The sequence below is a fragment of the Ornithorhynchus anatinus genome, chromosome 10 (genome assembly GCF_004115215.2).
Source record: "Ornithorhynchus anatinus isolate Pmale09 chromosome 10, mOrnAna1.pri.v4, whole genome shotgun sequence".
Classification (NCBI taxonomy): Eukaryota; Metazoa; Chordata; class Mammalia; order Monotremata; family Ornithorhynchidae; genus Ornithorhynchus; species Ornithorhynchus anatinus.
In genome coordinates, this window is record NC_041737.1 from 12,906,799 (window position 1) to 12,934,155 (window position 27,357).

A 27,357-nucleotide genomic window follows, 5' to 3' on the forward strand; every position below is an offset into this window, starting at 1 on the left:
TCAGTCATGAAGTGCTCTCTTCATCAAGAGACATCTTTAATCTTTATAATTTCTTTCTCACCTCATAATTCAGTTACCTTCTACTCAGCCCACTGGCTCCAAAATATTTTGGCATGGTCATGAATTTAACTGAAAAACAAGAAGCTGCCTGCTTTGGGTCTGCATGCTTTAGCTTCAAAATAAGACTTGGATGGCGATTCACAATAATCCTTTTGTAGCAGACAAAATGTTGAATTAAAGACTACATTAAAATACACCCTCTGCTCTATGTTACTGCACTTAATCCTCGGCACGTGGAATGCTGTGAATAATATGATTAATCGTATTGAGAATGGTATTTATGTTATATATTTATGTATGCATATAATACTCACCTTTGTTACCACCAGGGTATATGCACTGCCAAATGACAATTTTCCAGTTTTGCCTTCGCATTGTTTATCATTAATCATGATGGTCTTCCTATGGAAAACACAACATTTATAAGACAATACTGTCTCTTTTGGAGTCTTTAAATGTTTTGAAGCAAGCTGGCCAAAGCCATTCTTATTCCATTAGGAGGCACGGATTTTAAAGAAAAAAAACCAAAACTTTACTTACACACCAGAAGGAAAGAATTCATATTCACTGGCATTACGGGGAAGCACGTCTTGAAAATTGCTGCCAGCCACTGTGATATTGATAGACTTATTCATAGCATTTATAAATCTGGAAGATTAAACAATAACTTTGGGTTAAAAAACTTTGTTAAGCTAAATAATTTTTTAGACACCAGCAAAATTAGGCAGCAAAGGCAGCCCAAGCTGCCCTGCATAATTTTTCAAAGGGATTTCCCCTCAAAATATATTCTGCTGTGAAACTTTATGATAATAATAATAATTATAGTATTTGTTAAGCACTTACTATGTGCCAAGCACTGTTCTAAGCTCTGGGATAGATACAAGATAATCAGGTTGGACACAGTCCCTGTTTCATATGAGCCTCAGAGTCTTAATCCCTACTTTACAGATGAGGTAACAGAGGCACAGAGAAGTGAAGTGACTTGTCCAAGGTCACACAGCAGACAAGTGGCAGATCTGGGATTAGAACCCACATCCTTTGGCTCCCAAGCTCGTGCTCTTGCCACCAGGTCATGCATGCTACTTGCATTCTTTAAAAATAAAATAGTAATTTTGGCATTCTCTCTTCATTCCTACATCAATCATCAGGGACTTCAATATCCACAAGAATGTTCAGACAGCCCTCTCGCTGCCTCTCACTCATCAACTCCACTCACCCCACCATAACCACTCCCCAACTTGGCCACCTGCTCCATCTCATCATCTCTATCTGTATCAATCAGTGGTATTTGATGGTAAGTGCTTAGTTCAGTGCTCTGTAGTGCTCTGCACACAGTAATCACTCAATAAATATGTTTGAATGAATGAATTTGAGTGCAGAGCTCTGTACTAAGCATTTAGGAGAGTACAACAGAATTAGTCAATCGTATTTATTGTGCACATACTTTGTGCACAGCACTGTACTAATATTTTTGGGAGAGTACAGTATAACAATATAACAGACACATTCCCTGCCCACAGAGAATTAGCAGTCATGTCCCCTGCCCTTAATGAGCCAGCAGCTACTCAGGTAATGGTAGTAAATATATTATAGAAGTTTGTTAGAAAGCTTTCACATGGGTGAAAAAAAGTTGTAATTATCATCTTGAACTCTGAAAATTCCATTCTCTAAGCACATCCTCCTGACCTGCTTTCTCTCCCACCCAACCTCTCCCTACATAATTGTCCTTTCTCCCTGTAGAGATCTCGATCTGTCAATCCCCTTCAATTTTCCAAAGTCAACACACCCCATTCGGTACCCAACTTAATACTAATAATAATAATTATGGTATTTGTTAAGCACTTACTATGCACAAAGCACTGTTCTAAGTGCTGGGATAGATACAACGTAATCAGGTTGGACACACTTTCTCAACTCACAGATCCATACCCTCAACCCTGTCCTCTCCACTGAGCTCACCTCCCTCACTCCCTTGTCCCTCTGTCAATTAAATATCACCAACCTATAGCCCTGGATCACCCCCACAGTACAAATCCTCTAATCTTGCTTGAACTGTAAAGAATTGCTGGCAGAAATCCAGATATCAAATAGATCACATCCACCTCAAACTGATCTTCATCTGCTATAACTCTGCCCTCTCCTCGATCTTTGACTCTCACTCCCATTACCAGCACCATCTGTTTCAGATTTTTTTTTTAACTGCCTCCTCAAACCCTGTCCCCCCATTTCCTCATCTTGACCCTAAAGACCTTGCCAATTATTTCATTGAAAAAAATTGAAATTATCAGACATGATCTCCCTAAAATCTCTCCTGCCTCTCTCTAATCCCACCCTCCTCCTGCCCTCTCTCGGACACTTCCTTCTTTCCCAGTAGTTTCTCAAGATGAGATCTCTTGCCTCCTCTTAAAACCTACCTCCTTCACCAGTGCCTTTGACCCCATCCTTTATCATCTTATTAAAACACTTACTCCTTCCCTCCTTCTTTCATAAACCACCATCTTCATATGTTCACCCTCTATGTCTCCTTACCCACTGTTTTCAAAACATGCCCATGTAATTCCTAGCCTAAAAGAAAAAAATAGCCCTTCCCTCAACCTCATTTACCTCCTACTATTCCTTTCCAAACTCTGACAGAATTGTCTACACTCGCTGTCGCCATTTCCTCTCCTCCAATTCTCTCCTTGACATCCTGACTTCGGCCCCCTCCACTTCACAGAGACTGCCTTCTAAAGTCGATCATATTTATTGAGTGCTTACTGTGTGCAGAACACTTTAAGTGCTTGAGAGAGTACAATACAACAGAGTTGGTAGACACATTCCCTGCCCACAGTGAGGACTCTAGAGGGGGAGACAGACATTAATATATATTATAGATACGTACATAAGTGCTATGGGACTGAAGGAGAGGTGAATAAAGGTCACCAATGACCACTTTCTTGCCAAATCCAATGGCCACTACTCCTAATCCTCCTTAGCCCCCCGTTCTCCTGCAAACACTAACTTTGGCTTTATTCAACTGATCATCACTGACACTGTTCTCCTCTCTGGCTGCTCCTTCTCAGTCTCTTTCACAGGTTTCATCCCCACCTCCCACCACCTAATAAGGCTCCGTTTGGGGCCCCTTTTACTCTCCATTTACACCCACTCCCTTGAAGAACTCATTCTCTCACATGGCTTCAACTACCACCTCTATGTGGATGATTCCCAAATCAGCCTCCCCAGCCCTGATCTCTCCCCTTCTCTGCAGTCTTGTATTTCTGCCTGCTTTCAGGACATCTGTACTTGGATGTCTTGTCACCACCTCAAACTTAAGAGGTCCAAAGCAGGACACCTCACCTTTCTACCTGAACCCTTTCCTCCCCCATATTTCCAACAGCACCCCTCCATCCCCCATGCTCCCTGACTCAAACCCATAACCTTGGAGCTATCCTCCATTCATTTTTCTCATTCAACCTGCAGATTCAGTCTATCACTAAATTCTATTGTTGGTTTCATCTTCACAGCATCTCTAGAATCTGCCCCTTCCATTCCATCTAAACTGCTACCACACTAATCCAAGCACTTTTATCCAGCTTTGACTACTGCATGAACCATCTCACTGATTTCCCTTTTCTAGTCCATACTTCATTCTGCTTCCCAGATCTTTTTTCTAAAAACCATAAGTCTTTCCACGCTTCAAAATCGTCATTGGTTGCTCATCCATTTTTGCATTAAACAGAAACTCCTTTCTGATGGGTTTAAGTCAGTTAACCCCCTCCCACCTTACCCCCCGATCTACTACAATCCAACTCGCACACTTTACTCCTCTAACACCAACCTACTCAATGTACCTCGATCTCATCTGCCTGACCCCTTGCCTACATCCTCCTTATCCTTCATATATCTTACACATCGTCACTGTCCCCACCTTCAAAATCCTTCTAAAATATCTCCTTCAAGAGACACTCCTTGATTAAGCCATCATTTCCCCTCTATTTGCCATCCTTTCTTTGTAGCCTTTGCACTAGGATCTGTACCACTTAAACACTTTGATAGTCACCTCAACCCCACAGCACTTATGTACATATTCTTATTTTCTACCATTTCCTCTGTCTGTAATTTATTTTGTCTGTCTCCTCCTCTACACTAAGCTCCTTGTAGGTAGGGATATTGTCTACTAACTCTATTTGTAGTCTTCCAAGAGCTTATTACAGTGCTCTGCATACAGTAAGCAGAAAAGTACCATTGACTGATTTAAGCCGGTCAACATAGGATACAGATATCCTTTCCAAATTCCAATCAAAACTCTCAAGGGCCTGTTTCAGACTCAGTTGCTAATCTGTAGTGCTGGCAAATGTCACAGTCCTAACACTTTGCTTTGGATACCTTGGCATTATGAAAGCATGAAAATATTTTTTTAAATTTAGAGAGCTTGATCACCAAATTCTATTTTTCAGACTTTTTAAACAGACTATCTGGAAGACATTTTTCAAAGCTTCAAAAGTAAGTCCACATTTTCATTGTTAAATATGATAAGCATCAAAGTGTTCTAGACTAAAAATATTTACAAATAAAATTTAAAGCATCACCATCCATCTGCAAGTAAGTTCTTTTCATTTCATCCCCCCCTAATGATTAAGAGTGAAGACATCTACCAGTGAAGTAAAAAGTCCACTCAGTAACCCAAAATGAGTCAAGAGCATAGCTGAGGAGAGTTTCCTCACAGAGCTTAACTAAGCAGTAGGCACAACTCCCCTTCCCATTCTTTTTCTGGGGAGGCCACTAGGGTGAGAACTAGCAGAACAGGCAAGTCAAAGGTTGGAATTAGGCACTGACAAAAAAAAGTGTAATGTCATGTCAGGAAAAGCTACTATCTGGACCACCTCATGTGAAACTAGCAGGTCAAAGTAGGCTTCAATAAATTGGAAGGGAGATATTATTCATTTTTTGCTTTGCCTTAACATACCGGATTCCATTCAGTCCTTTTTCTGGCTTCTTGTTAAGATCATTCTCCAGCTAAGGAAAGAGTACATTTAAGAAAATTATTTGAACTCTTATCACCATTTAGAATAAACCAAGATGACCAACATTCCAGACATTTGGGGACCAAAGCTTATCACCAGAGAGAATGTCCAGCAGAGCCAGTGACCTGAAACGTTTTGGACTAAGCCACTGCCAGAATTTTTTGTTTTTATGATATTTGTTAAGTGCTTATTGTTTATTTATATTATTGTCTAGCTCCCCCTTGCCACCCAACCAACACACACATTCACGCACACACTTCCAATCCATTATGACCGGGGTTGCAAGCAAAGGAATATTGCTAACAACATCTCTACTGAATTCAACTCATTCATTCCTCTATCCCTTCGTCCATCTTGTACCACTAACCCACAACCCTGGATCACCTCCACTGAGCACTGTTGGCAGAAATCTAGCTATGAGACTGACCTTGTCCATTTCAAGTTTATCCTTGCGTGCTTTAACTCTGCCTTCTCTGCCCAGAAAAATTATTTCTCCATCCTTAGACACCCATGGCCATTGCCCTCACTAGTTGTTCTAGATAATAATGTTGGTATTTGTTAAGCGCTTACTATGTGCCGAGCACTGTTCTGATGATTAACTCCCTCCTCAAACCCGGTCCCCCAGTCTCCCCCTAATGACATAGCCACCTACTTTATCAAGAAAATTGAAACTATCAGGTGTGATCTCTCTAAAATCTCCCTGCCCCTCTCTAGTCCTTCCCATCTCCTGCCCCCTCATCAACCCTCCTATCATTCCCAGCAGTATCTCAAAAGAAGATCTCCTGCCTTCTCTTAAAATCCACCCCCTTCTTCTGCATATCCAACCATCCCTTCGTACCTTATTAATACACTTGCCCCCTCCTTACTTCCTTCCCTAACAGCCATCTTCAACTGTTTGCTCACCAATGGCTTCTTCCCCACTGCTTTCAAACATGCCCAGGTCTTCCCTATCCTAAAAAAAACCAACAAAAACTTCCCTTGACTCCATGGCTCCCTCCAGTTGTCATCCCATCTCTCTCCTATCATTGCTATCCAAACTCCTTGAGACAGTTGTCTACACCCACTGCCAAGTTTTCTCCTCTTGTTCTCTCCTTGACCCCCTCCAATCTGGCTTCAGTCACCTTCACTCCACAGAAATCGCTCTCTTAAAAGTCACCAATGATCTCCTTCTTGCTAAATCCAATGGCCTCTACTCCATCCTAATCCTCCTCAACCTCTCAGCTGTCTTCAACACTGTCAACCATCCCCTTTTCCTGGAAACATTATCCAACCTCGGCTTCACTGACAGTGTCCTCTCCTGGGTCTCCTTATCTCTCTGCCCACTCATTCTCAGTCTCTTTCACGGGCTCCTCCTCTGCTTCCCACTACCTAATTGATGATGATGATGGTATTTGTTAAACGCTTACTACGTGCAAAGCACTGTTCTAAGTGCTGGAGAGGATACGAGGTGATCAGGTTGTCCCACGTGGGGCTCACAATCTTAATCCCCATTTTACAGATGAGGTAACTGAGGCACAGAGAAGTTAAGTGACTTGCCCAAAGTCACACAGCTGACAAGCGGCGGGGCTGGGATTTGAACCCATGACCTCTGACTCCCATTCCCGTGCTCTTTCCACTGAGCCACGCTGGGTGTCCCTCAAGGTTCAGTTCTGGGTCCCTTTCCATTCTCCATCTACACCCCATCCCTTGGAGAATATATTCACTCATATGGCTTCAACTACCACCAAATCTATATCTCCATCCCTGACGTCTCTCCCTCTCTGCAGTCTCCCGTTTCCTCCTGCCTTCAAGACACCTCTACTTGGATGTTCTGCCATCACCTCAAATTTAACATGTCCAAAACAGAACTCATCTTCCCACCCAAGCCCTGTCCTTCCCATCACAGTAGACAGCGCCACCATCCTTCCTGTCTCACAAGTCCAAAACCTTGGTGTTATCTTTGACTCCTCTCATTCAACCCACATATTCAATCTATCAATAAATTCTGTTGAATCCACCTTCACAACATCACCAAAATCCTCTTTTCTTCTCCATCCAAACTGCTACCACATTAATCTAAGTACTTATCCTGTCCCGCCTTGATTACTGCATAAACTCCTTGCTGACCTCCCTACCTCCTTTCTTTCCCCACTTCAGACTTCACTGTCCAGATCATCTTTCTAGAAAAAAAATATTCAGCCCATGTTTCCCCACTCCTCAAGAACCTCCAGTGGTTGCCCACCTACCTCCATATCAAACAGAAACTCCTTACTATAAGCTTGAAAGCACTCAATCACCTTGCTCAATCTTATCTCACACCTCACTACTCTCTTACTACCACCCAGCCCACACACTTCACTCCTCTAATGCTAATTTATGCACTGTACCTCGATCTTGTCTCTTTCGCTTATGTCCTGTCTCTGGCCTAGAATGCCCTCCTTCTTCATATCTGACAGACAAGTACTCTCCCCACCTTCAAAGCCTTATTGAAAGCACATCTCCTCCAAGAGGCCTTCCCTGACTAAGCTATTTCCTTTTTCTCTACTTCCTATTGCGTCACCTTGACTTGCTCTCTTTAGTCTTCCCCCCTCAACCCCACAACATTTATATACATATCTGTAATTTATTTATTTGCATTAATATCTGCCTTCCCCTCTAATCTGTAAGCTTGTTGTGGGCAGGGAATATGTCAGTTATACTGTTATACTGTACTCTCCCAAGTGCTTAGTAGAGTGCTCTGCACATAGCAAGCGCTCAATAAATACAATTGATCTGTTTGAGTTTTAACTCTTTTACTGAGACAGTCCTGCCAGTCTTTGTTTTTCTTTTAAGAATTTTCCTCTACTCATCAATCTGGGGGCTACTCATATGCAAAGGGAGCAAATGAGAGAATGATTGAACCCCTGTAATACCAAAGACTCCTTAACAGTCCCTTTGGAATCCCTGACCCTCCCTCAGATGAAATTCTTTCCAATATAGTGCTCTACACACAATAATTATCCAATAAATTTGATTGATCAAATTTTTATTACACTCCTGCTTCAGGCAGGCCTTAAAGTGGCAGAAGGGAAGCCATACAAGTTCCTACTCACAGTAGTCTGAGTGAAATTCAACATGGTGGAGTTCTATGAGCCCCCCATTACATTTCCAGACACTTTAAGTTCCATCATCCCTAGAGTTGGGTCATTACTGGCTACTGACCAAATGGCCAGGGGTTCTTTGACATGGAGGGGCTTGTAAACTCCAAGGGTAGAGGCCTTTTGTTGTTACTGCATATTTCCAAGTACAGTCCCCTACATACAACAGGTTTCCAGCCCAGCACTAATGTTGATGATGGGAAAAATGTCAGCTCCCTGTATGAACCTGTCAGGCAGAGCCACTCCAACTGTCTCTAAATTTTGCAGTCATTCATCAGTCCTGGAAGGATTTCTGAGTCTTGAGTCTTCATTCTTGGGAAACGACTTAACCTATTTGCTCAGCAGATCTGCTCTGGAAGAGCAGGTGCCACATCAACCAGTCAATAATAATGAGCACTTAACCATGAGCAGAATACTGAATTAGGTATTTTCCTAAGCAACCAAAAGAAGGCACATGGTCCCTCCCCTCGAAGAGCTTACAAACTCATTGGGGGAAGGAAGGAAAAGGAGGACTGTATTTGGTGGGAGCTGGGAGGGAACTTAAGTATTTACTCTGTGCCAAGTATTATACTAAGAGTTGAGGAAAGTACAAAACAATCAAGTCAGACACAGTTCCTGTCCCACGATCTAAAGGGGAGAGAGAACAGGTGTTTAATCTTCATTTAACAGTTGAGGAAACTGAGGCAAAGAGAAGTAAAGTGTCTGGCCCATGGTCACACAGCCAGCAAATGGCAGAACTGTATTGGATGGCACGACCATCCTTCCCGTCTCTCGGGCCTGCAATCTCGGTGTCATCCTTGACTCGTCCCTCTCGTTCACCCCACACATCCTATCCGTTAGCGAGACCTGCCGGTTTCACCTTTACAACATCGCCAAGATCCGCCCTTTCCTCTCCACCCAAACGGCTACCTTACTGCTACGGGCTCTCGTTATATCCAGGCTAGACTACTGTGTCGGCCTTCTCTCTGACCTCCCTTCCTCCTCTCTCGCCCCGCTCTGGTCTATTCTTCACTTCTCTGCCCGGCTCATCTTCCTGCAGAAACGATCTGGGCATGTCACTCCCCTTCTTAAACAACTCCAGTGGTTGCCTATCAACCTCCGCTCCAAACAAAAACTCACTCTAGGCTTCGAGGCTCTACATCATCTTGCCCCTTCCTACCTCTCCTCACTTCTCTCTTTCTACCGCCCACCCCGCATGCTCCGCTAATCTGCCACCCACCTCCTCACCGTCCCTCGGTCTTGCCCATCCCGCCGTCGACCCCCGGGCCGCGTCCTCCCGTGGTCCTGGAATGCCCTCCCTCCTCACCTCCGCCAAAATGATTCTCTTCCCCTCTTCAAAACTCTACTTAAAACTCACCTCCTCCAAGAGGCCTTCCCAGACTGAGCTCCTCTTCTCCCTCTACTCCCTCTACCACCCCCCCTTCATCTCTCCGCAGCTTAACCCTCTTTTCCCCCCATTTCCCTCTGCTCCTCCCCCTCTCCCTTCCCATCCCCTCAGCACCGTACTCGTCCGCTCGAGTGTATATATTTTCATTACCTTGTTCATTCCAAGCGCTTAGTACAGTGCTCTGCACATAGTAAGCGCTCAATAAATACTATTGAATGAATGAATGAACTGTATTAGAACCCAGGCCCCTGACTCCCAGGCCTGTGATCTTTACACTAAGCTATGCTGTTTCTCTGTGGGGAGAGGAGACATATAAATTATTTACAGTAGAGGGAAGAGAAACTATTGGTGAGAGCAAGAATATGGCAAAAAAAGTGAACGAACCCACATATACCAATGCTGAGGATGGCTGTGTATACTTAAATGTATACCCTCCTTATTTTTAACTGCAAAAAGGGAAGGAGATTTTCAGGAGTCCATAAAACCAGTGTGGAACCAAAATCAGTAATCTACCATGGCCAGTTTTCTATTATCCAGTTATTTCCAAATTTTAACAGAAAAACAATGAGGCCAAAATTTTGCTACCAAGAAATTCCTTCAGTCATAATCAAACACATCCTTACCAGGGTAAATTCAGAAGGTGACCACAGAAGCAAAGTTTGGCGTTGTCCCTCTTTAAATGGGATGGTATGATTCTCAATTGTAGACGCAGTAGAAATAACAACATAATTAACGTTGTTCACATCCAACTTCATGAATTCTGTCTGTAAATGGAGAAATAGGCACACTGTAAGACTAGGATGCCATAAATTCCCTTCAACATAGATGCCCAGTCCACAGGGACAGTGGCTTCCCAGACCGCTCATTTCAAGACTGACAAGAAGCAAACATTCCCAATCCAGGCTGAAGAGATCCCAAAACAGTGGCCTCAGCTCTCTGAAACCTATCTCTTCCCAATCTTCAAACCCCACTAGTTTGTATTTGGTGGGAGTGGGGAGGGGAATTTAAGCATTGAATCTGTGCTATGTACTGTAGAGTTGAGGAAGATACAAAATAATCAAGTCAGACACAGTCCCTGTCCCACGACCGAAGGGGAGGTAGCATAGGTGTTCAGTCCTCATTTAACAGTTGAGGAAACTGAGGCAAAGAGAAGTGAAGTGAGTGGCCCCTTTTCACCCCTGTGCTCAAAATGAGAAGTCAGGGCCACCTCTGTACTGAATTCTTAGCCTTCTGGAATTCCAGCATGGGATCTGCACAGCAGACTGGTACCAAATCCCAAAACTCAGAGTCAGAGACCAACTGGGCCACTTGGTTTGGGCAAAAGGGACCACGATCTTCGGTTCTTCACTTTCAGTAAGGATCTATCATTTTTCTCCAGGCAATGTGCTTTTCACCCCCTCCCTTACCTCAATGCAGCCGATTATTCTGATCTAGACAATATATCTGACACTGTAGATCTGACACTAGATGAGCATCAGGCAGATGGGGCATGCTCTAGAGAAGGTGGGAGAGTTCCTGAGCCCATCAGCAGTGGGTGAGGAAGTCTTGTTAAAACCCCAAGCTATCTCATGCCAACTTGCCATTTTATACAGAGCACACCAATTGGAAATGTTTTCCCTTACCAGATTAAACTAAAAACCACGGCAGAAAAACAGTAAAAAATTTAAGTTCCTTCCACTTACTTTGTCTCTTAGGTTTAGTGCCACAGCCTCTTTTCCAGGAAATATCACATTCATACTTTCTTGTCCCAGGTTCACTACTCTGACTTGAAACTCCTGTGCAGTAGGAAAGACTGGAAGTGTTTTCTGGGGTATGAGGAAAGAAATGAAGGGACAACAAAGTTATTGGCAGTTTGCAAGTGGGTTTTTCACCTACCCGCAGAATTACCACGGATTTAGAAATGCTGCTGAAGGAAACCCCATTTTCTGGTGAAGCTTCTTGAAAGCTACATCTACCTTGCAAGATGTTATTAGCTTTTCACATTTCTAGTTCATGTTATTAGGGAAGGTAATGGATAAATGCTCTAACAGTGAGATCCACCCCTGCCTTGATTCTGTTGTTCCCAGAAACCACTGGCCTGAAGTACCCAGGGTCTCAATGCAGGGCTTAGTTTGGGTCATGGCTCCCAGGATCAGACATCCATACTTGCGGTTCCAGGTAACCGTGGAGAAATGAGCCAGGGGACAGAGCTCCCAGCAAGTAGAATGTCTGAAGAACCGCTCAGAGCTGCCAGTAAGATGCTCTCATTGGTGGGGGTTGAGGGAGGAAAGTCCCTTCTTCAATACCCCCACTGATTACACTCAGAGGAGAGAGAAAATGGGAAGAGTGCCAGGAGTGCCCTGGGTTGTCCTCAGAACAAACAAAACACCATCCAAAAGTACCCACTGTAGAGCCTGGTTGGCATACCCCAGGTCTTCGGGCATCTCAGCTGGCTTCATAGTGTCAGACTGGTCTGTGATTAGGTCTGGATCTAATCGAGACCTGGCCTCTTTGGAGCCTGCTGGGGCAAGATGGAGTCTCCCAGACGTCTGTCTTTGCACTCAAGTCACCAGCTGTCCCCCATGCCTTCTCATGCTCATGTGACAAAACCCCAGGCCTTCACATGGCTATGTGGGCCCCTGTATATTCGCACAGCTGTGGGCTACCCTTCCCATCATTTGGTACTAATTCCCTATCCACCTATCAGAGAACAAATTAGATCTGAATAAAAAAGTTCAAAATCTCACTTACATCTATTTGCATCTGTATAATGGCAGCAACAACAAAAGCCATGGAAGCCAGAAACATTCCCACCGTCATCTTCTTGAGGGAGCTGATGAACAGGATTTTTAAAGAAAAAAAAGTATGCCATTTTAACTGAGGCAGCTGATACACTGATCTATTACTGACAGACTTCGGACTCACTGGATCCCATAGGGAAAAGAGGCCCAATCTGAAGTCATATAGTATAAAGGCTGTATGCTACACGAGAAGATACCACGAAGGTTAGGAGCTAAGATTATATTAGAAATGACATTATATCATTTTGGCATCTGATCCAGCAGATGAATAATTTTTTTGTCCCTACAGGATAGGTTTCTGATACAGTTATTTGTAGTCAAAAAGTCGAAGATGTGCTTAGAATAGATGGCTCCACCACTTCTCTTCTGTGTGAGCTTGGACAAGTCACTTCATTTCTCTGTGCCTCAGTTCCCACATCTGTAAAATGGGGATTGAGACTGTGAGCCCCATTCGGGACAGGGACTGTGTCCAAAATGATTTGCTTGTATCCACCCCAGCGCTTAATAAAGTGCCTGGTCAATAGTAAGAGCTTAACAAATACCACAATCATTATTATTATGAGTTTTCAACGAATGAACTTTAAACTAGAAACTTTCACATTAGTGAAATAAATAATTCCACCATGTCCATTAGAGTACAAGGGTAGAGAACTTGTTTTGCTTCTAGTGTTTGAAATCTGCATTCTCTTCCCCATACCTATGCTCCCCAGCCCAAGGGCAGGAGTCAGAGTTTCTCAGGGGTGGGTTCAGGAATTGAGATTTCCATTCACAGGAGACTGGGGCTGAGGTGGAGGTGGAGCAGGGAAGATGGGGAAGGAGATGGGGGTGGGGGTTGAAGAGAATAAACCTCTGAAGTAAAACCTAAAAATTGAGGCTCTTAAAAGCCTGATTATAGAATGTTGGTATTTGTTAAGCGCTTACTATATGCAGAGCACTGTTCTAAGTGCTGGGGTAGATATAGGGTAATCAGGTTGTCCCATGTGAGGCTCACAGTCTTAATCCCCATTTTACAGATGAGGTAACTGAGGCACAGAGAAGTTAAGTGACTTGCCCACAGTCACACAGCTGACAAGTGGCAGAGCTGGGATTCGAACCCATGATCTCTGACTCCCAAGCCCGGGCTCTTTCCACTGAGCCACACTGCTTCTCTAATTATGCACTGTACTTGTTTGCCTTTCCTTATGCGTTAATTTCCAACACCCTGCCATCCCTCATTCTTTAACTGTGAAAGCACTTGGTGAGCTGGGACTGTTTCTGAATCTCTCTCATTCATGTATCTCTTTCTCAGCACTTACTACAGTGCTTCTCACCTAGTAAGCACTTAATACTATTACTACTAACCGAACACTAAGGAAACATGACAAATGTCACCTAATAAACTGTAAGTTCCTTGGGGGCAAAGAACATGCCTACCAACTCAGTGCTCTAAACACAGTAAGTCCTCAAAATATATCATTGATTAAAGATACTTGTGTTTATAGAAGTCAGTTAAAAACTTACGTGAAATTGAAGCCACATTTTGCGATCAATGGATAAATCACACCATCTACAACTGGCACCATGACAACTATCAGGATAGCATTCACAGTCTGTTCAATGAAGTAGGACAAGAGTTAATACCTTCTCAGTTCTACTGTAAGAAGCTGAGGTTTTAAGTTATTTTCTGGAGATTTAGAGAGTCACCAAAATCCTTACTATACCTGCATCTGGTCAGGCTGGATTTCAATACTTCCCTATAAGAAAAAAAGAAAAACAAGTTTGTCCTAATATTTGGGGGAGTGGGAGAAAGAAGAGGAAACAAAACAAACAAACAAAAAAACCCCCAGCAAGGGCAACTTACAAATTTTCCATTCATTGTTGTAGCCTGAAGTGTCCACCTGGAGCCCTTATAAAGTAAATAAATAAAAAAGCTATGATATTCTTGAATCTCTTTCAACATATAGCTACCCAATAAGAAACTGCCTTAATTTTTTCCCAAATATTTGAGTCTATACCATGATCTCACAGTATAAATCTGACTGCTTTCATGAAATCACTGTATTTCCCAAGCACCTAGCTAGAATAGTGCATTTCATTACATGGGTGCTGCCATAAATACTATTACAAATAAACACAGGATGCCCGAACGGGTAAAGAATGTTTAAGCAAGGTAAAAAATGTTGGTGAGCAGGGACTTTCTTGGAGGAAGTCAGCTGCACAGAGAGGAGAGGGAGCAAGAATTATTTACAGCAGGTATGGGATAGCTTGTGTTTCTTGCAGCTGCCCAGGTGAGCTGTGAGATTTGTCCACAACAAGGGTGTTGAAGGGGCATCCAGTGGCTTAGGCGAACCAAGCCCCAGAACAAGTGGAACAGAAGTCTGGTTCAATGCCCAGGTCGGTCATCTGAAAATGGAATTGGCCTTTGAACTACTCAACCTCCCGCCCCTTTTTTTATTCCTCCCTTGATCAGAGAGGGACAGGAATTAACTTCAGAACATATTGTCAAAGGGGCACATTTAAGTATTGTGCTTAAATGACTAAGTTTAAAAAAAAAGCAGATGTGAAAATCATTTCACAGTACCTGTTGATCAAAGAGTGCCCAAAACATTGGGAGAGGAATATACAGAAACATCACCTTCAAGACCATTTTTGTTTGTGTAATAAGTCTCTCCTGTAACAAACATACAACACAGATATCAGTTGAAAGGGTAAAGTACCAAGGGATACTACTGATATTCACAGCATCTGCACGCTTCCTGGACTAAAGTTGGGGCAGAGGCAGGGAGAGGTACTGACATTCATGCCAACTGATCTGGTTACTTGTTAGCAAGTCTGAAAAGAGTTGTGGGGCCAGAGAAGAAACTATTGGTGAAAATGAGGTTGAGAGATTTCCCTGCCCCCCTCGAACTTTGAACAATATTACTCATGATTGTTAAAGTGTAACTCCACTTTAGTACTTTAAATTACAAGATGACTTCTTCTTACCGACATATAAGGTTGGCAAGTTTCATAGTTAGGCAATGTGGCCCAGTGGAAAGGACATGGAACTAGGAGTCAGGAGACCCAAGTTCTGATCCCAGCATTGCCACTGGCCTACTCTGAGGCCTCGGGCAAGTTACTTCGCTATGCCTCAGTTTCATCATCTCTAAAATGAGAATAAAATATACCAGTTCACTCTCCCTCACAGACTGTGAGCTCCATATGGGACAGGGACAGTGTATGATTTGACTACATTGTATCCATCCCCAGAACTCTGCACATAACATGTGCTTAATTCCAGAATTTCTATAGAGAAGCAACTGCTTGAAAATGTGATTCCCAGTTTCTATGTGGAATATAAACTCTCCACTGTGTGGCATCATATTAGCCTTAATCCTTTTTCTCTGCCAGACGTTTACACAGTGGATTATTAAGAATGGAAGGTGTTTAGGTTGTACAAGGAATTTAATAACTCTAGGGGTACTATTTTGTGGGTCAGTTGAAAATTGTTTACTCAGAAGCACATTTTGAGGAATTTAGATCTAAGATCATGATTCTAACTCAGGGATAACTTAGATTGGAGAAAATTCAACTAATAATCTTATCATGGTAAGAGGGGTTGTGTCAAAGCTGAGACTTCTAACCTTTAAAAGGTTTTGAATTAAGCACTGTATGGTTTTCCATTTTGTTTCTAATTTGTCCTTCATAAAGGCAACTACAGTTTTCTAAACTTTTGCTGTAGATATTGACTAAAACAGTCATCAGAAAACACTGGCAGAGGATTTTTTTTAACCAAATAGCTATAATGGTAGAAAAATGAAATTCTCAGTTTTAGAGAAGCAAACTCTACTTGCATGATTAATTTATTGACAGACCAACCACATGTCACTGCATCTAGATAATAATAAATCCTAACAAGGCATCCTTCATATTATATGACTGATGTTATTCAGACACAAAATTGGAAATGATTGTGATTTTATCAGAGGGGGAAAAAAATGTTAGAAGAGAACAAACGGACCGATGCAATACTTACATCATACTTTTCACTAGCCCAGTCCAGCCAGTGTTCCCTCTTTGGAAAAGTTTTACTCCTGTGGTTAAACCTGTTTTTGACAGCAAACTGGGGGAGACCAGAGTCAAATATTCAGAAATCTAGTTTCTTTGAAAACGATCAATAAAATATCAAGTGACATTTAGGGGTGCAGTGGTCATATGCTCATCCTCTAGATTGTAAGCTTGTTGTGAGCAGGGAATGTGTTTTTGTATTGTACTCTCCCTAGAGCTTAATACAGTGCTCTGCACACGGTAAGAGCTCAATAAATATGACCGAATGACTGGGTGGGGGTGAGGGAGCAGTGAATTGTATTTGAAACCTGTAAGAGAACCTAAGGGGCCATTGCCAGGAGCTACCAGACCAATTTGCAAGTATGCTTCCTAGGCTGTGTAGTTGCTAATGTCATGTAGTAGCCAGCATGCTAGCTTGGCAAGTGGAAGGACTCATATGGGTGGGGTGTTTGTTGGGCGGGGGGGGGGGGTGGTCTAAGAACAGCAAAATATTGACTTTGAGCATTTACTGCCAACCCATCCATGTTAGATCCAGTGTGGTTGCAGGGGGAAAGATCACTTCTGGATCTTTAATTCACCACAGACTTAGATCTAAGTCTGTAAGTCTTAGGAAGGGCCAAATAGAGACACTCATGGCTTACTCCTTTTGCAAAATCTTTCCTTTCAGGTGACAGAAGGAGAGGAGTATCAATACTGCCTCCATCAGGCTTTCCCCAGTGACTGTTTCAGCCCCAAAGTCTTCGGCAAGGTAGCAGCTAAAGTTTCCAAAGGGACCGTTAGAAGACATGTCCTCTGATACAGTGGTATACAAGGCCAAGGGTCAAGGCAGATAGTTTTAGGGAGTAGCAAATTTGCCTTCTACTGTATTCTATAGCCCCCAGATAGTCATTGCAAGGTTATCACTAAGCAAGTTTGGCTGAAATGGCTACTTCCTGCAAACTTCTGCATTCGTCACGAGTTGGAGTCTTACAGACTTTTCTAGACTTCTTTACACAGATCTAGAGGCAAAAATGGTCATACTTACAGTAATGCAACCAGCAACCTGAGCCATTATGTTGCCCTGAGGTTGAACCTTCTTGTACATTCCACTTCCAAGGATGAAGACAACTACCAAAACCAAGAAAGGGGATGTTAGGGTTGGTGGCATAAGGAAGGCAACCTTCTTAAACCACCTTTGGTCTACTTTTCTATTGTTTGGACATAAGGGTCATGAGTAGCATAATTACCTAAGAAGAAAGGGGAAAAAAAAGGATTTGAGATAGATCACAGGAAAATGAGGCACCAAGGAGAAAGTAGAACCACTACAGTAGAGTACAGTAGGAGAAGCAGCGTGGCTCAGTGGAAAGAGCACGGGCTTTGGAGTCAGAGCTCGTGAGTTCGAATCCCAGCTCTGCCACTTGTCGGCTGTGTGACTGTGGGCAAGTCACTTAACTTCTCTGTGCCTCAGTTCCCTCATCTGTAAAATGGGGATTAAGACTGTGAGCCCCATGTGGGACAACCTGATTCCCCTATGTCTACCCCAGCGCTTAGAACAGTGCTCGGCACATAGTAAGCGCTTAACAAATACCAACATTAACATTAGAGATATACTTCAAGAGAAAGGGAGAATTTGGACATTGAAAACAAGTGAAGAAAATGAGGTCAAGCAGCAAGGTATTTTTTATAGTATTTGTTAAGCTTTTACCATGTGCCACTGGTGTAGGTATAAACTAATCAGGTTAGACACAATCCATGTCCCACCTCTTAATCCCCATTTTAGAGATGAGGGAACGAGGCACAGAGAAGTTAAATGACTTGCCCAAGGAGACAAGGCAGACAAGTGGCTGAGGCAGGATTAGAACCCAGGTCCTTCTGATTCCCTGGACCTTGATCTATCCATTAGGCCACAGTGCCTCTCTAATTCTCAGTGAGAAGGTCCAGGACTAAGAAAGACTTGAGTGTTCCATGCCATGAAGAGAATAGAAGATAATTGGGATGAAGCACAACTGAAGAGCATAAGCACCAACTCCAATGGGCTGTGGGGGCAGGGACACCCCCAGATTCCCAGATGAGGAGGCATCAATTTCCTCCCAAAGCCATCTGGCTGGGCTCCCAGCTTCAATCACTCCAGGTCTTCAGTAAGACTTGAGAACTCACTACTAAGCACCATGGCCTAATGGAAAGAACACGGGCTTGTGAGTCTGAGGGCCTGGGTTCTAATTCCAGCTCTGCCATTTGCCTGGTGTCTCACCTTGGGCAAGTCACTTAGCTGCGCTGTGCTTCAGCTCCCTCATCCACTAAATGGAGATTCAATACCTGTTCTCTCCCCTAGAGTGTGAATCTCACAGGGGACCGGGATTTGGGTCTGGCCTGATTACCTTGTATCTAGCCCAATGCTTGGCACATGGTAAGCGCCAGACAAATGCCACCATTACTAAGATGCCCAAATTGTGACTGATTCATTAGCTCTTTCAAGTCTGTCTGTGTCTACCCAACCGAACTCCTCAACTCAGCCACTGGCAACATGGAGATGGAGAACCGAGATGGTTGGGTCTCAGTTAAAGAATCACAGAAGGAAGGGGGCCGCTAGAGAACTCATTTATCAGATACACCCATCGGATACCTTTCCGTAAATTCAGTGTGTTTTTATTCTGTCACCATCATGAAGGACTATTTACTGAGTTCACATTGGGTCTGCCCTTAAAGAAGCAGCGTGGCTCAGTGGAAAGAGCACGGGCTTAGGAGTCAGAGGTCATGAGTTCGAATCCCACTCTGCCACTTGTCAGCTGTGTGACTGTGGGCAAGTCACTTAACTTCCCTGTGCCTCAGTTACCTCATCTGTCAAATGGGGATTAACTATGAGCCTCACGTGGGACAACCTGATTGCCCTGTATCTACCCCAGCGCTTAGAACAGTGCTCTGCACATAGTAAGCACTTAACAAATACCAACATTATTATTAAGCTGGAGACGGGGATCTTACCTAAAGCTATGGCCATAAGAGCAGCTGGGACACCAAATGCCAGAGGGTAACAGGATTGCTTGCTGTGAATTCCACATTCTTGGACTGAAGACACAAATTGTTAAAATTGAGTTTAATGATAATTGTTGTAGTTACTCATTTTTTTCTATTAAAGACCCCTGCCCCTCGCCCCCAAACATACAAAAACACACACACCTCCAAGGGACCCAAGCCATCTCAGTCTGTCATTTGATCTATGTGCCCTGATGTGATTGAGAGTTCTAAATTTTTAGCAAATAGAATCTGTTCCAAAGATTAACTAAGCCCATAGGAAAGTGGCAGTGGTATTCAGAAAAACCATCTTTGCTGTTTGCAGATCTCCTCGGTAAAAGTTCTCAGCAAAGAAGAAGAAAAATAAAAAGGAGAGATTTGACTTTCCTTCTTATACTGGGACTCTCAGTCAATCATTTACTGAGCACTTACTAGGTTCAGAGCAGTGTACTAAGTGATTGGCAGAGTACAATATAATAGAGTTGGCAGACACGTTCCCTGCCCAAGATGAGTTTACAGTCTAGGAGGAATACAGCCATTCATATAAATCATGGCTATGTATAAATTACAGATATGTACATAAGTACTATGGGGTTGAGGGAGGGGAGAATAAAGGGAGGAAACCCAAGGGCAAGGGGGAAACAGGAGTGGGAGAAGATGAAATGAGGGCTTAGTTGAGGAAGGTCTCCAGTACCACACAAGTTGGAAAAAGGTGGCTGCTTATTCTACACTCTCCCAGTGTCGAAGTGGAGACCGAGAATTCTCTGACTGCCCTAGAAAATGGCCTCTCCAGTCTTGGCCCCAACTGGCTCCAGACTACCAGGGAGGAGGTCCACTTTGTTGCTTGGCTTGGCCTAGTCTCCTGCCTTGAATGGGAACCTTCAGATATGAAAATCTGAGGAGAAGCTCTCACACTCTCTGCTTTGGAATCTTTTGCTTTTAAAAGCTGGTGTTTTCTCGTGTGGTCACAGGGTTGGAGACAAAAAAAAAGAAAAAAAATCACAAACCAGTTGGTATTGGTCTGGATGGGGAAGGCAAGGAAGAGAGACAAAGCTTGTTTCTGATTTGTGCTCTCTACTTCAGTGGCCATGAGGGAAAAGCAGACACTGCTAGCATGTGGTGGGAGGGAAAATTACAGTATTTTTAACTATGCAATTCTGTCTGGAAAGACAAAGACTTTTTACCTCGGAGCATAGGAGTGATAATAGTAGACAGCAGACTTCCAGCATTGATGGCCAAATAGAAGATGGAGAAAAATCTGTTCCTTTGTTTCTCCTGTGGTAAAAGAAATATCACGTCAACTTAAAACAATTTCACAAGCAGATACTCAGAACCAAAGAGTTCATACAAAATGGTTTTATGGGCAAAGGGAGGGAATAGGGTCTGCTGGAAAGAGAATGAGCCTGGGAACCAGGAGAGCCAGGTTCAAGTACATTTGTGCCCCAGCCTGCTGTGAGACCTTGAACCTGTACACAGCTCAGGAGAGGCCTATCTAAATTAGACTCCAGATCCAAAATACCTAATGCCCTGTAAGGGGTCCTCAACAGACCAGTGTCCTGGGACTGGGCTGAACCCTGAAGGCCAGTAATGTGAGGAAGCACCCGCTCAGGGAAGTTTAGGCCAGGGATGGGAGGTGGGGGTGGTGCATCCACAACCTTAGCATGGCAGGTAGTTAGAGAGCAGCAGAACAGAATTCAGGTTGTATTTCCATGCTTCAGATAGTCGGTCATGCCATATAAACAAATGTTAGTGGAGGATAATGAAATGAAACTGCTGGTACTGTTTTCAGCTTTGCTATGCCCAGCTCAGTGTATTTGAACATGGGTGGCTCATATGAGGATCCACATCTATGCTATGCTGTCAGAAATTCCTTGTACCTGCAACTGGAGTTTGGACAATCATCCTCCATCTTGTTCCTCCCTTGCCCCACCCAGACACAGACCATCCATCCCAAGCTTGGGGGATGCTGACAGCCTCCATGGGAGGATCACAACACTGGCTCGCTGAGGGGGTAGAACTGAGCCGTCCTCAGGTGAGAACCCCCACGCTCTTCCAAGCTCCCTTTGCCCTGGTCTCTCCAGCCACTGCTCTGCCATGTAGTTCTTCCTTCTCCACCTCGCTGTAGCACTGGCAAGACCCTTCAGGCAGGCTATTCTTACCTGGCTTTCTTCAAACTGATCACCACCAAATGCAGACACACAGGGCTTGATCCCCCCGGTCCCCAGAGCAATCAGGGCAAGACCAATCATGGACAGTGCCCTAGGGAAAGGAAGAAAAGAAAGAGTTAGAAGAGTGTAGACAACTGGTGATGGAACCCAAGGCCCCATTAGACTTCAAACCTGCCCCCTACCTGGCATGAAATATGTAGAATTGTCAGTGCAAAACTTGGTGATGAAGCAAAGGCTTAACTTTAAATCAAGGTGACTCTAGCTCACTTTTTATGTCCCATGTAGGACAGGAACTGGATATGTCACCTGACTGGCTTGTATCCATCCCTGTGCTTAATACAGTTACTGTTTTTGACAACAATGTCTTAATGTTTTGTTTTATCTCTCCTTATGTATCTTATGTATCAGTCCTTTCCCCATCTTTTAGATTGTCAGCTCCCCCAATACAGATGGCCCCACCTGTGTATTCTTTCTCAGTGCTTAGTTGAGTGGTCTGCACACACAACAAATGCTTAATACATACTATTATTATTACCACCCAAGATTTTCCCTCAGTCCTTCCCTCTGCATTGACAGTGTGGTGGGCCGGCCACTTTGTAAACAATAACACCTAATTAAAATTTGGCATGGAAAGACTGGGAAGTATAAACTCAGGCAGGAAGGACTTTTTGAGTGTACAATGGTGCCATTGTCATGCTGATGATCAATAGTATTTACTGAGTGTTTGCTATGTGCAGAGCATTGTACTAAGCGCTTAGGAGAGTACAATGTAACAGAGCTGGTAGACCTGTCCCCTGCTCACAGGGAGCATTGAGCAGACCCCAAGATCAATTAAGATATTTCTTCTATGGGGCCAGGGAGAGTCCAGTGGGCCCAAGCCTCCTCTCCCTTTAATGCTGACCACAAGGGCTGTTGTTCACAGGAAGGCAATGGGCTTGGTTGTTAGGGAAAAGAGGCTGTGGAGAGGAAGGTGGTGACTGAAGCCCAAGCATGGGGTCAATTAGGTGGATGTGCTGATGGCAATGTTCCTGGGGTAGCCTTGGAGGCAGACAGATGACTGCAGAATTCAGGCTGGCTTTGGGGGAAATCACGCAGACAAGTGCTAGACTCTCCAATTTTAGAGTTTTCACTGAAATGAGTCTTCACCCAAAGCCTCTCTCCGTACAGACACAGTCATAGATTGACAGAAAAGGTGCACCCTGTCAGACATCATCCTTTCACAATCATCCTGGAAGAGCCTGTCTGGTTTTCCTGAGAGCATTTACCCATTCCTGACCAACTGCTCGCAAATCTATTTGCATTTGATAAATTTGAAATGCCAGGCTACTGGGGTGGAGGACGAGATGCAGGGTCTATGCCATTAGAACCTAAATAGGCCCACATTGAAGAACAACAACAAAATGGATTTCAAAACAATCAAGTTCCAGAATTCCCCAAGGATCAAGTTTCACAAAGAAAGTTGGTCAGGAAGGCACTGTGGTTCACAGCAGAACTGGAAAGTCAGGAGCAGTGGCTTCTCCTTTTCCCCTTGCCAGCGACTTGACTCGTTCGCCGTACACAATGAATTTAGTCTTTCCCCATCAATAGGTATTTGTGTGCACCCACAGAGAGGATGCCACGCTACCAGAGACTAGGTCTCCATTTCCCAGCCTCCAAGAAGAGCATGATGTAATACAAAGTTGGACAATTCCACTTTCCCAAATCAACTTAAGGGTGGGGCATGGAATAGTCTAAATGGAAGATAGTAAAGAACTGCCATTTTGCTGCTGCAGTCTTTAGATGAGAAAAGATAGGACACTAGATTTTTAGAAGATATGCCTCATTCTTATTTCTCCCTCCACTGACATCTAACTCAAATCATTCTTCCATCCTGTAACTCTTTCCCCGAAGAAATCAGTCTGACCCCACTTTCCCCACCTTCAAAATCCTTCAGAAATCACATCCCTTCCAGGAGGCTTTCCAATTAATTTCTGTTCTTCCCCATGTTATAGCACCCCCTAAACCCTATTTCAGGCTAAATACTTGTGCACTCACAGCCACTGAAGTACTTATGAACATATCTTACTTATGCTATGACTTGAGCATTAACTCAAATACATATGCACTTTTCTATTTTTTAACCTGTAAATAATTGTCTGTCTCCCCCATTAGATTGTGAGCCCCTTTAAGGGCACAGATCAGATCTATTAACTCCCTTGTACATTTCTTTAAGACTCTAAGCTCCTTGTGGGCAAGAAATATATCTACCAACTCTGTTACATTTTGCTCTCCCAAGTACTAAGAACAGGGCTCTGCACACAGTAAGCACTCAATAAGTGTGATTGATTGAATAGTATCCAAAGCATTTAGTACAGTGTTCTGCAGGTGATTAGTGCTCAAGACATTCCATCATTTTAGATAGGACTTGCAAACTTGTCTAGGGGAACCTAGGGGAAGCAGTGTGGCCTAGTGGAAAGAGCATGGGTCCGCGAGTCAGACCCTGAGTTCTAATCCCAACTCTACCACACATCACTTGGACACGTCACTTAACTTCTCATTGCCTAAGTTACCTCATCTGTAAAATGGGATTTAATCCCCTTCCCTTCAACAGACTGTGAGCCTTATATGGGACAGGGACTGTGTCCAACCTGATTACCTTATATCTACCCCAGTGCTTACAACACAAAGTAAGCATTTAAATACCATACAAAAAACCTAGGTAATGTAAACTTGTCAAGAAAGTTGTGATGTCAACTTACACATGCAAAGACATGACATTGGGTGTTCCATCATGGTCGCTATCAGTTAAGTCATTAATAGAACTTATTGCGGTGACTGCTTGCCCTATGGTATAGACGATGGACAGGTAGATGATGGTTCTGTTTAAGAAACACAGGAAAAGAGGAAGTAGTTATTCAACTAAGTATGAACTCTGCTTCATACCTAATTCCCTATTTCAGATCCACTCCAGACAAGGCAATACAGATCTTCAAACAACATTTGTTAATTGTAGTATGCTCTTCCAAAACTTTAATAGTCCATATGGCTTTACATTCCAGAGCCCAGGAAGTGGGAAAAGATGGATGTAAAGATGTCAGTCTACTGAAAAAGGATTAAATTTTGTAAAAGCTTCCAATATGAAATGCTTTCATCTGGGCAGAGGAGAATTAAACCTCAAATATTAAAAGGATGTACGATGCCTTAAAGAAGCGTTGCAGATAAATAATTGCTCACATGACCAAAAACTATTTGCATCAGCATTCTTTGCTGCTCATCTATGACATATTAGTGAGTCTTATAGGAATCTGAAAAACAGACAAATTTTTTTAGAAAAGACATCAGATGGCTGGTAAATTGTTTTGTTTTGTTTGAAAAATGTTTCTAAGGTATTTTAGCTTCACAATCCTCAGAGCTCAGCATGGCCTAGTGGAAAGAGCACAGGCCTAATCCCAACTCTGCAACCTCAAGCAAATGACTTCAATTCTTTGTGCCTCAGTTTCATAATCTGCAAAATGGGGATTAAAAACCTCTTCTCTCTCTCAACTACATTGTGTCTCATATGGGACAGGGACCGGGCCCAACCTGATTATCTTGTATCTACCCCAGTGCTTATTTCAGTTCTTAACACGTAGTCAGTGCTTAACAGATACGACAGTTATTACTACTATTCCATTCTGACAACCGAGGACTATGTTATTTGTTAGAGTACAAGGACAGGTCTCAGGAAGCAAGAGTATGTTATATATTTTCCATCGTGAGTTTCTTCAATTTTCTTTCCCTACTGTTTCCCAGGAACAAGTGAAGAAAGTAATTCCAGGCACTAGCAAGCAACTTCAGCACTAGTTTCAGGAGTGGCAGAGAGGTAGTGTGCCTCATGGATAGAGGACGGGCCTGGGAGTCAGAAAGACCTGGGTTTTTAGTCCTAGCTCCACCATTTGTCTCCTATGTGGCCTTGGGCAAGTTACTTCACTTTTCTGGGATTCAGTGCAAATCATCTGTAAAATGGGGATTGAGTGTAAGTCTCATGTGGGACGTGGATTGTGCTCAACTTGATTACCTTGTATCTATTCCAGTGCTTAGAACAGTGCTTGGCACATAGTAAGCTCTTATGAAATATCACACACACACACACACACACACACACACACGAAGCACCTACTTGGCTTTAGGAAGACCTAGCTGAAGGGGTTGGGTGCAAGCTGGCTCAAACATTAAAGGATTTGAAAGAAATTCATCTGTATTTGTATTTCTGACCAGCCCAATATATGGAAACAAGGCTTTACAGATGGAAAAACTGCTCCTTACAGAGATCGAAAAATGAGGCCACCTTAAACGTTTTGCAAGCAATGCTTCTGAAGGTTCCTTTTGAGGAAAGCACGACCCAGATCAATAAATGCCAATATTGATCTCCATACCAGAAAGTAGTGCATTGTAGCATTTAGGGATAATACAGAATCTTTACCTTCCTAATACCCAGGTTTTACCAAGATCCCATATGTGGCTTTAAAGATTCCCAATTTCAAACAAACTGTACCTCAAATGGACTAAATAGGCAGTCCATCATAATCTTAGCTCATAATTTCACTGCCATATGACCTTAGGCAGCCCAGCTAACTGGTCCTAACTTAAAGATCAAGATACTTTCATACTGAAAGGAATAGCCATTTCTTTTTTTCCCCGGCCCCCAATCTCTTGGTCCTTATCACAAACTTACTTGAACTTTCCCAGCCAGGAGTCAGCAATGAGCGCACCAAGGATTGGTGTTAAATAACACAGAGCAATGAATGTGTGATAGATAGCGGTGGACAGATTATCATTCCATCCCAGAAAGCGTTGGAAGTACAGAACGAGAACCGCTGCAGGGAAAAATAAAAAACAAAACAAAAAGTCAGGGAGGTAAGTAATTGTAGTAGTAATTAAACCAAGTGGAAAGGGGAATTAAGAAAGGCAAGAACTCACCTCGCATTCCATAGTAGGAAAATCGTTCACAGAATTCATTGATGATAATGAAGAAAATGCTTACGGGATAACCAAAGCAACTCTGGAAAAGGAAGGGGTTGAGGAAAGGCATTTGTCAAGCATTAGATGGTTAGGTACTCATTTTCAGTGATCAATTTTTATAGCATCACTTGAATCTGGTATTACAGGCCACGCAGGTGCTTAGATTCCCCAGTCATTTGTTTGGAAGAGAGCCAATTTCACACACACACCACACCCCGCTTCCTTGCTGTCGCTTTTAAGCTGAGCTAAGAGGGAAGAGGTTGGGGGAAGTTCTCTGGAAGGGCAATTTATACTCCCCTTTTCACTTCTCTCTTACAGCCCCCAGATCTCCCCATTGACAAGTCTGCAGGGGGAAGTGATGAAGGCAACAGAGTCACCCTCCATCTTCTCATTCCCACCACCACCACCTCAGCTTCACACGTGCATCCCTCGTTATCTTCCCACTGCAGAGACATTGTCAGGGCTGCAGAATTTTCTGGCAAGAATCATACTCTCAGCATTGTTGATGCAATTACTTCGGGATTCCCCAGTATCTACCATCTTCTCAAAAGAACAATAGAACAGAGATTCTGACTGGTCAATCGTAGCTTTTCAGTGGTAATTATTATTATTATTATTATTATTGTGGTATTTGTTAAGTGCTTACTATTTGCCAAGCACTGTTCTAAACACTGGAGTAAATACAAGGTAATCAGGTTGTCCCACGTGGGGCTCACAGTCTTAACCCCCGTTTTACAGATGAGGTAACTGAGGCACAAAGAAGTCAAGTGAAGTCAAGCCAAAGTCACACAGCTGATCAGGGCGGAGCTGGAATTAGAACCCATGACCTCTGACTCCCAAACCCGT

The 27,357-nt window shown here is 43.3% G+C and overlaps 1 protein-coding gene across 1 annotated transcript in view; it reads right to left on the reverse strand.

Moving 5' to 3' along the window:
* The window catches only part of SLC15A1 (solute carrier family 15 member 1), a 50,970-nt gene that overhangs the window by 6,870 nt on the left and 16,743 nt on the right, over nt 1-27,357 (reverse strand). Inside the window, exons 3-20 of the mRNA XM_007671874.3 lie at nt 26,470-26,551; nt 26,225-26,366; nt 24,270-24,389; nt 21,523-21,622; nt 20,548-20,638; nt 19,334-19,417; nt 17,397-17,479; nt 16,341-16,427; nt 14,907-14,996; nt 14,187-14,231; nt 14,047-14,079; nt 13,847-13,935; nt 12,297-12,378; nt 11,249-11,371; nt 10,190-10,330; nt 5,006-5,055; nt 601-708; nt 375-462 (exon numbers count right to left, since the gene is read on the reverse strand). Of these exons, the coding sequence (XP_007670064.1) occupies nt 375-462; nt 601-708; nt 5,006-5,055; nt 10,190-10,330; nt 11,249-11,371; nt 12,297-12,378; nt 13,847-13,935; nt 14,047-14,079; nt 14,187-14,231; nt 14,907-14,996; nt 16,341-16,427; nt 17,397-17,479; nt 19,334-19,417; nt 20,548-20,638; nt 21,523-21,622; nt 24,270-24,389; nt 26,225-26,366; nt 26,470-26,551 (1,638 nt within the window). The remainder of the gene's footprint in view (nt 1-374; nt 463-600; nt 709-5,005; nt 5,056-10,189; nt 10,331-11,248; nt 11,372-12,296; nt 12,379-13,846; nt 13,936-14,046; nt 14,080-14,186; nt 14,232-14,906; nt 14,997-16,340; nt 16,428-17,396; nt 17,480-19,333; nt 19,418-20,547; nt 20,639-21,522; nt 21,623-24,269; nt 24,390-26,224; nt 26,367-26,469; nt 26,552-27,357) is intronic.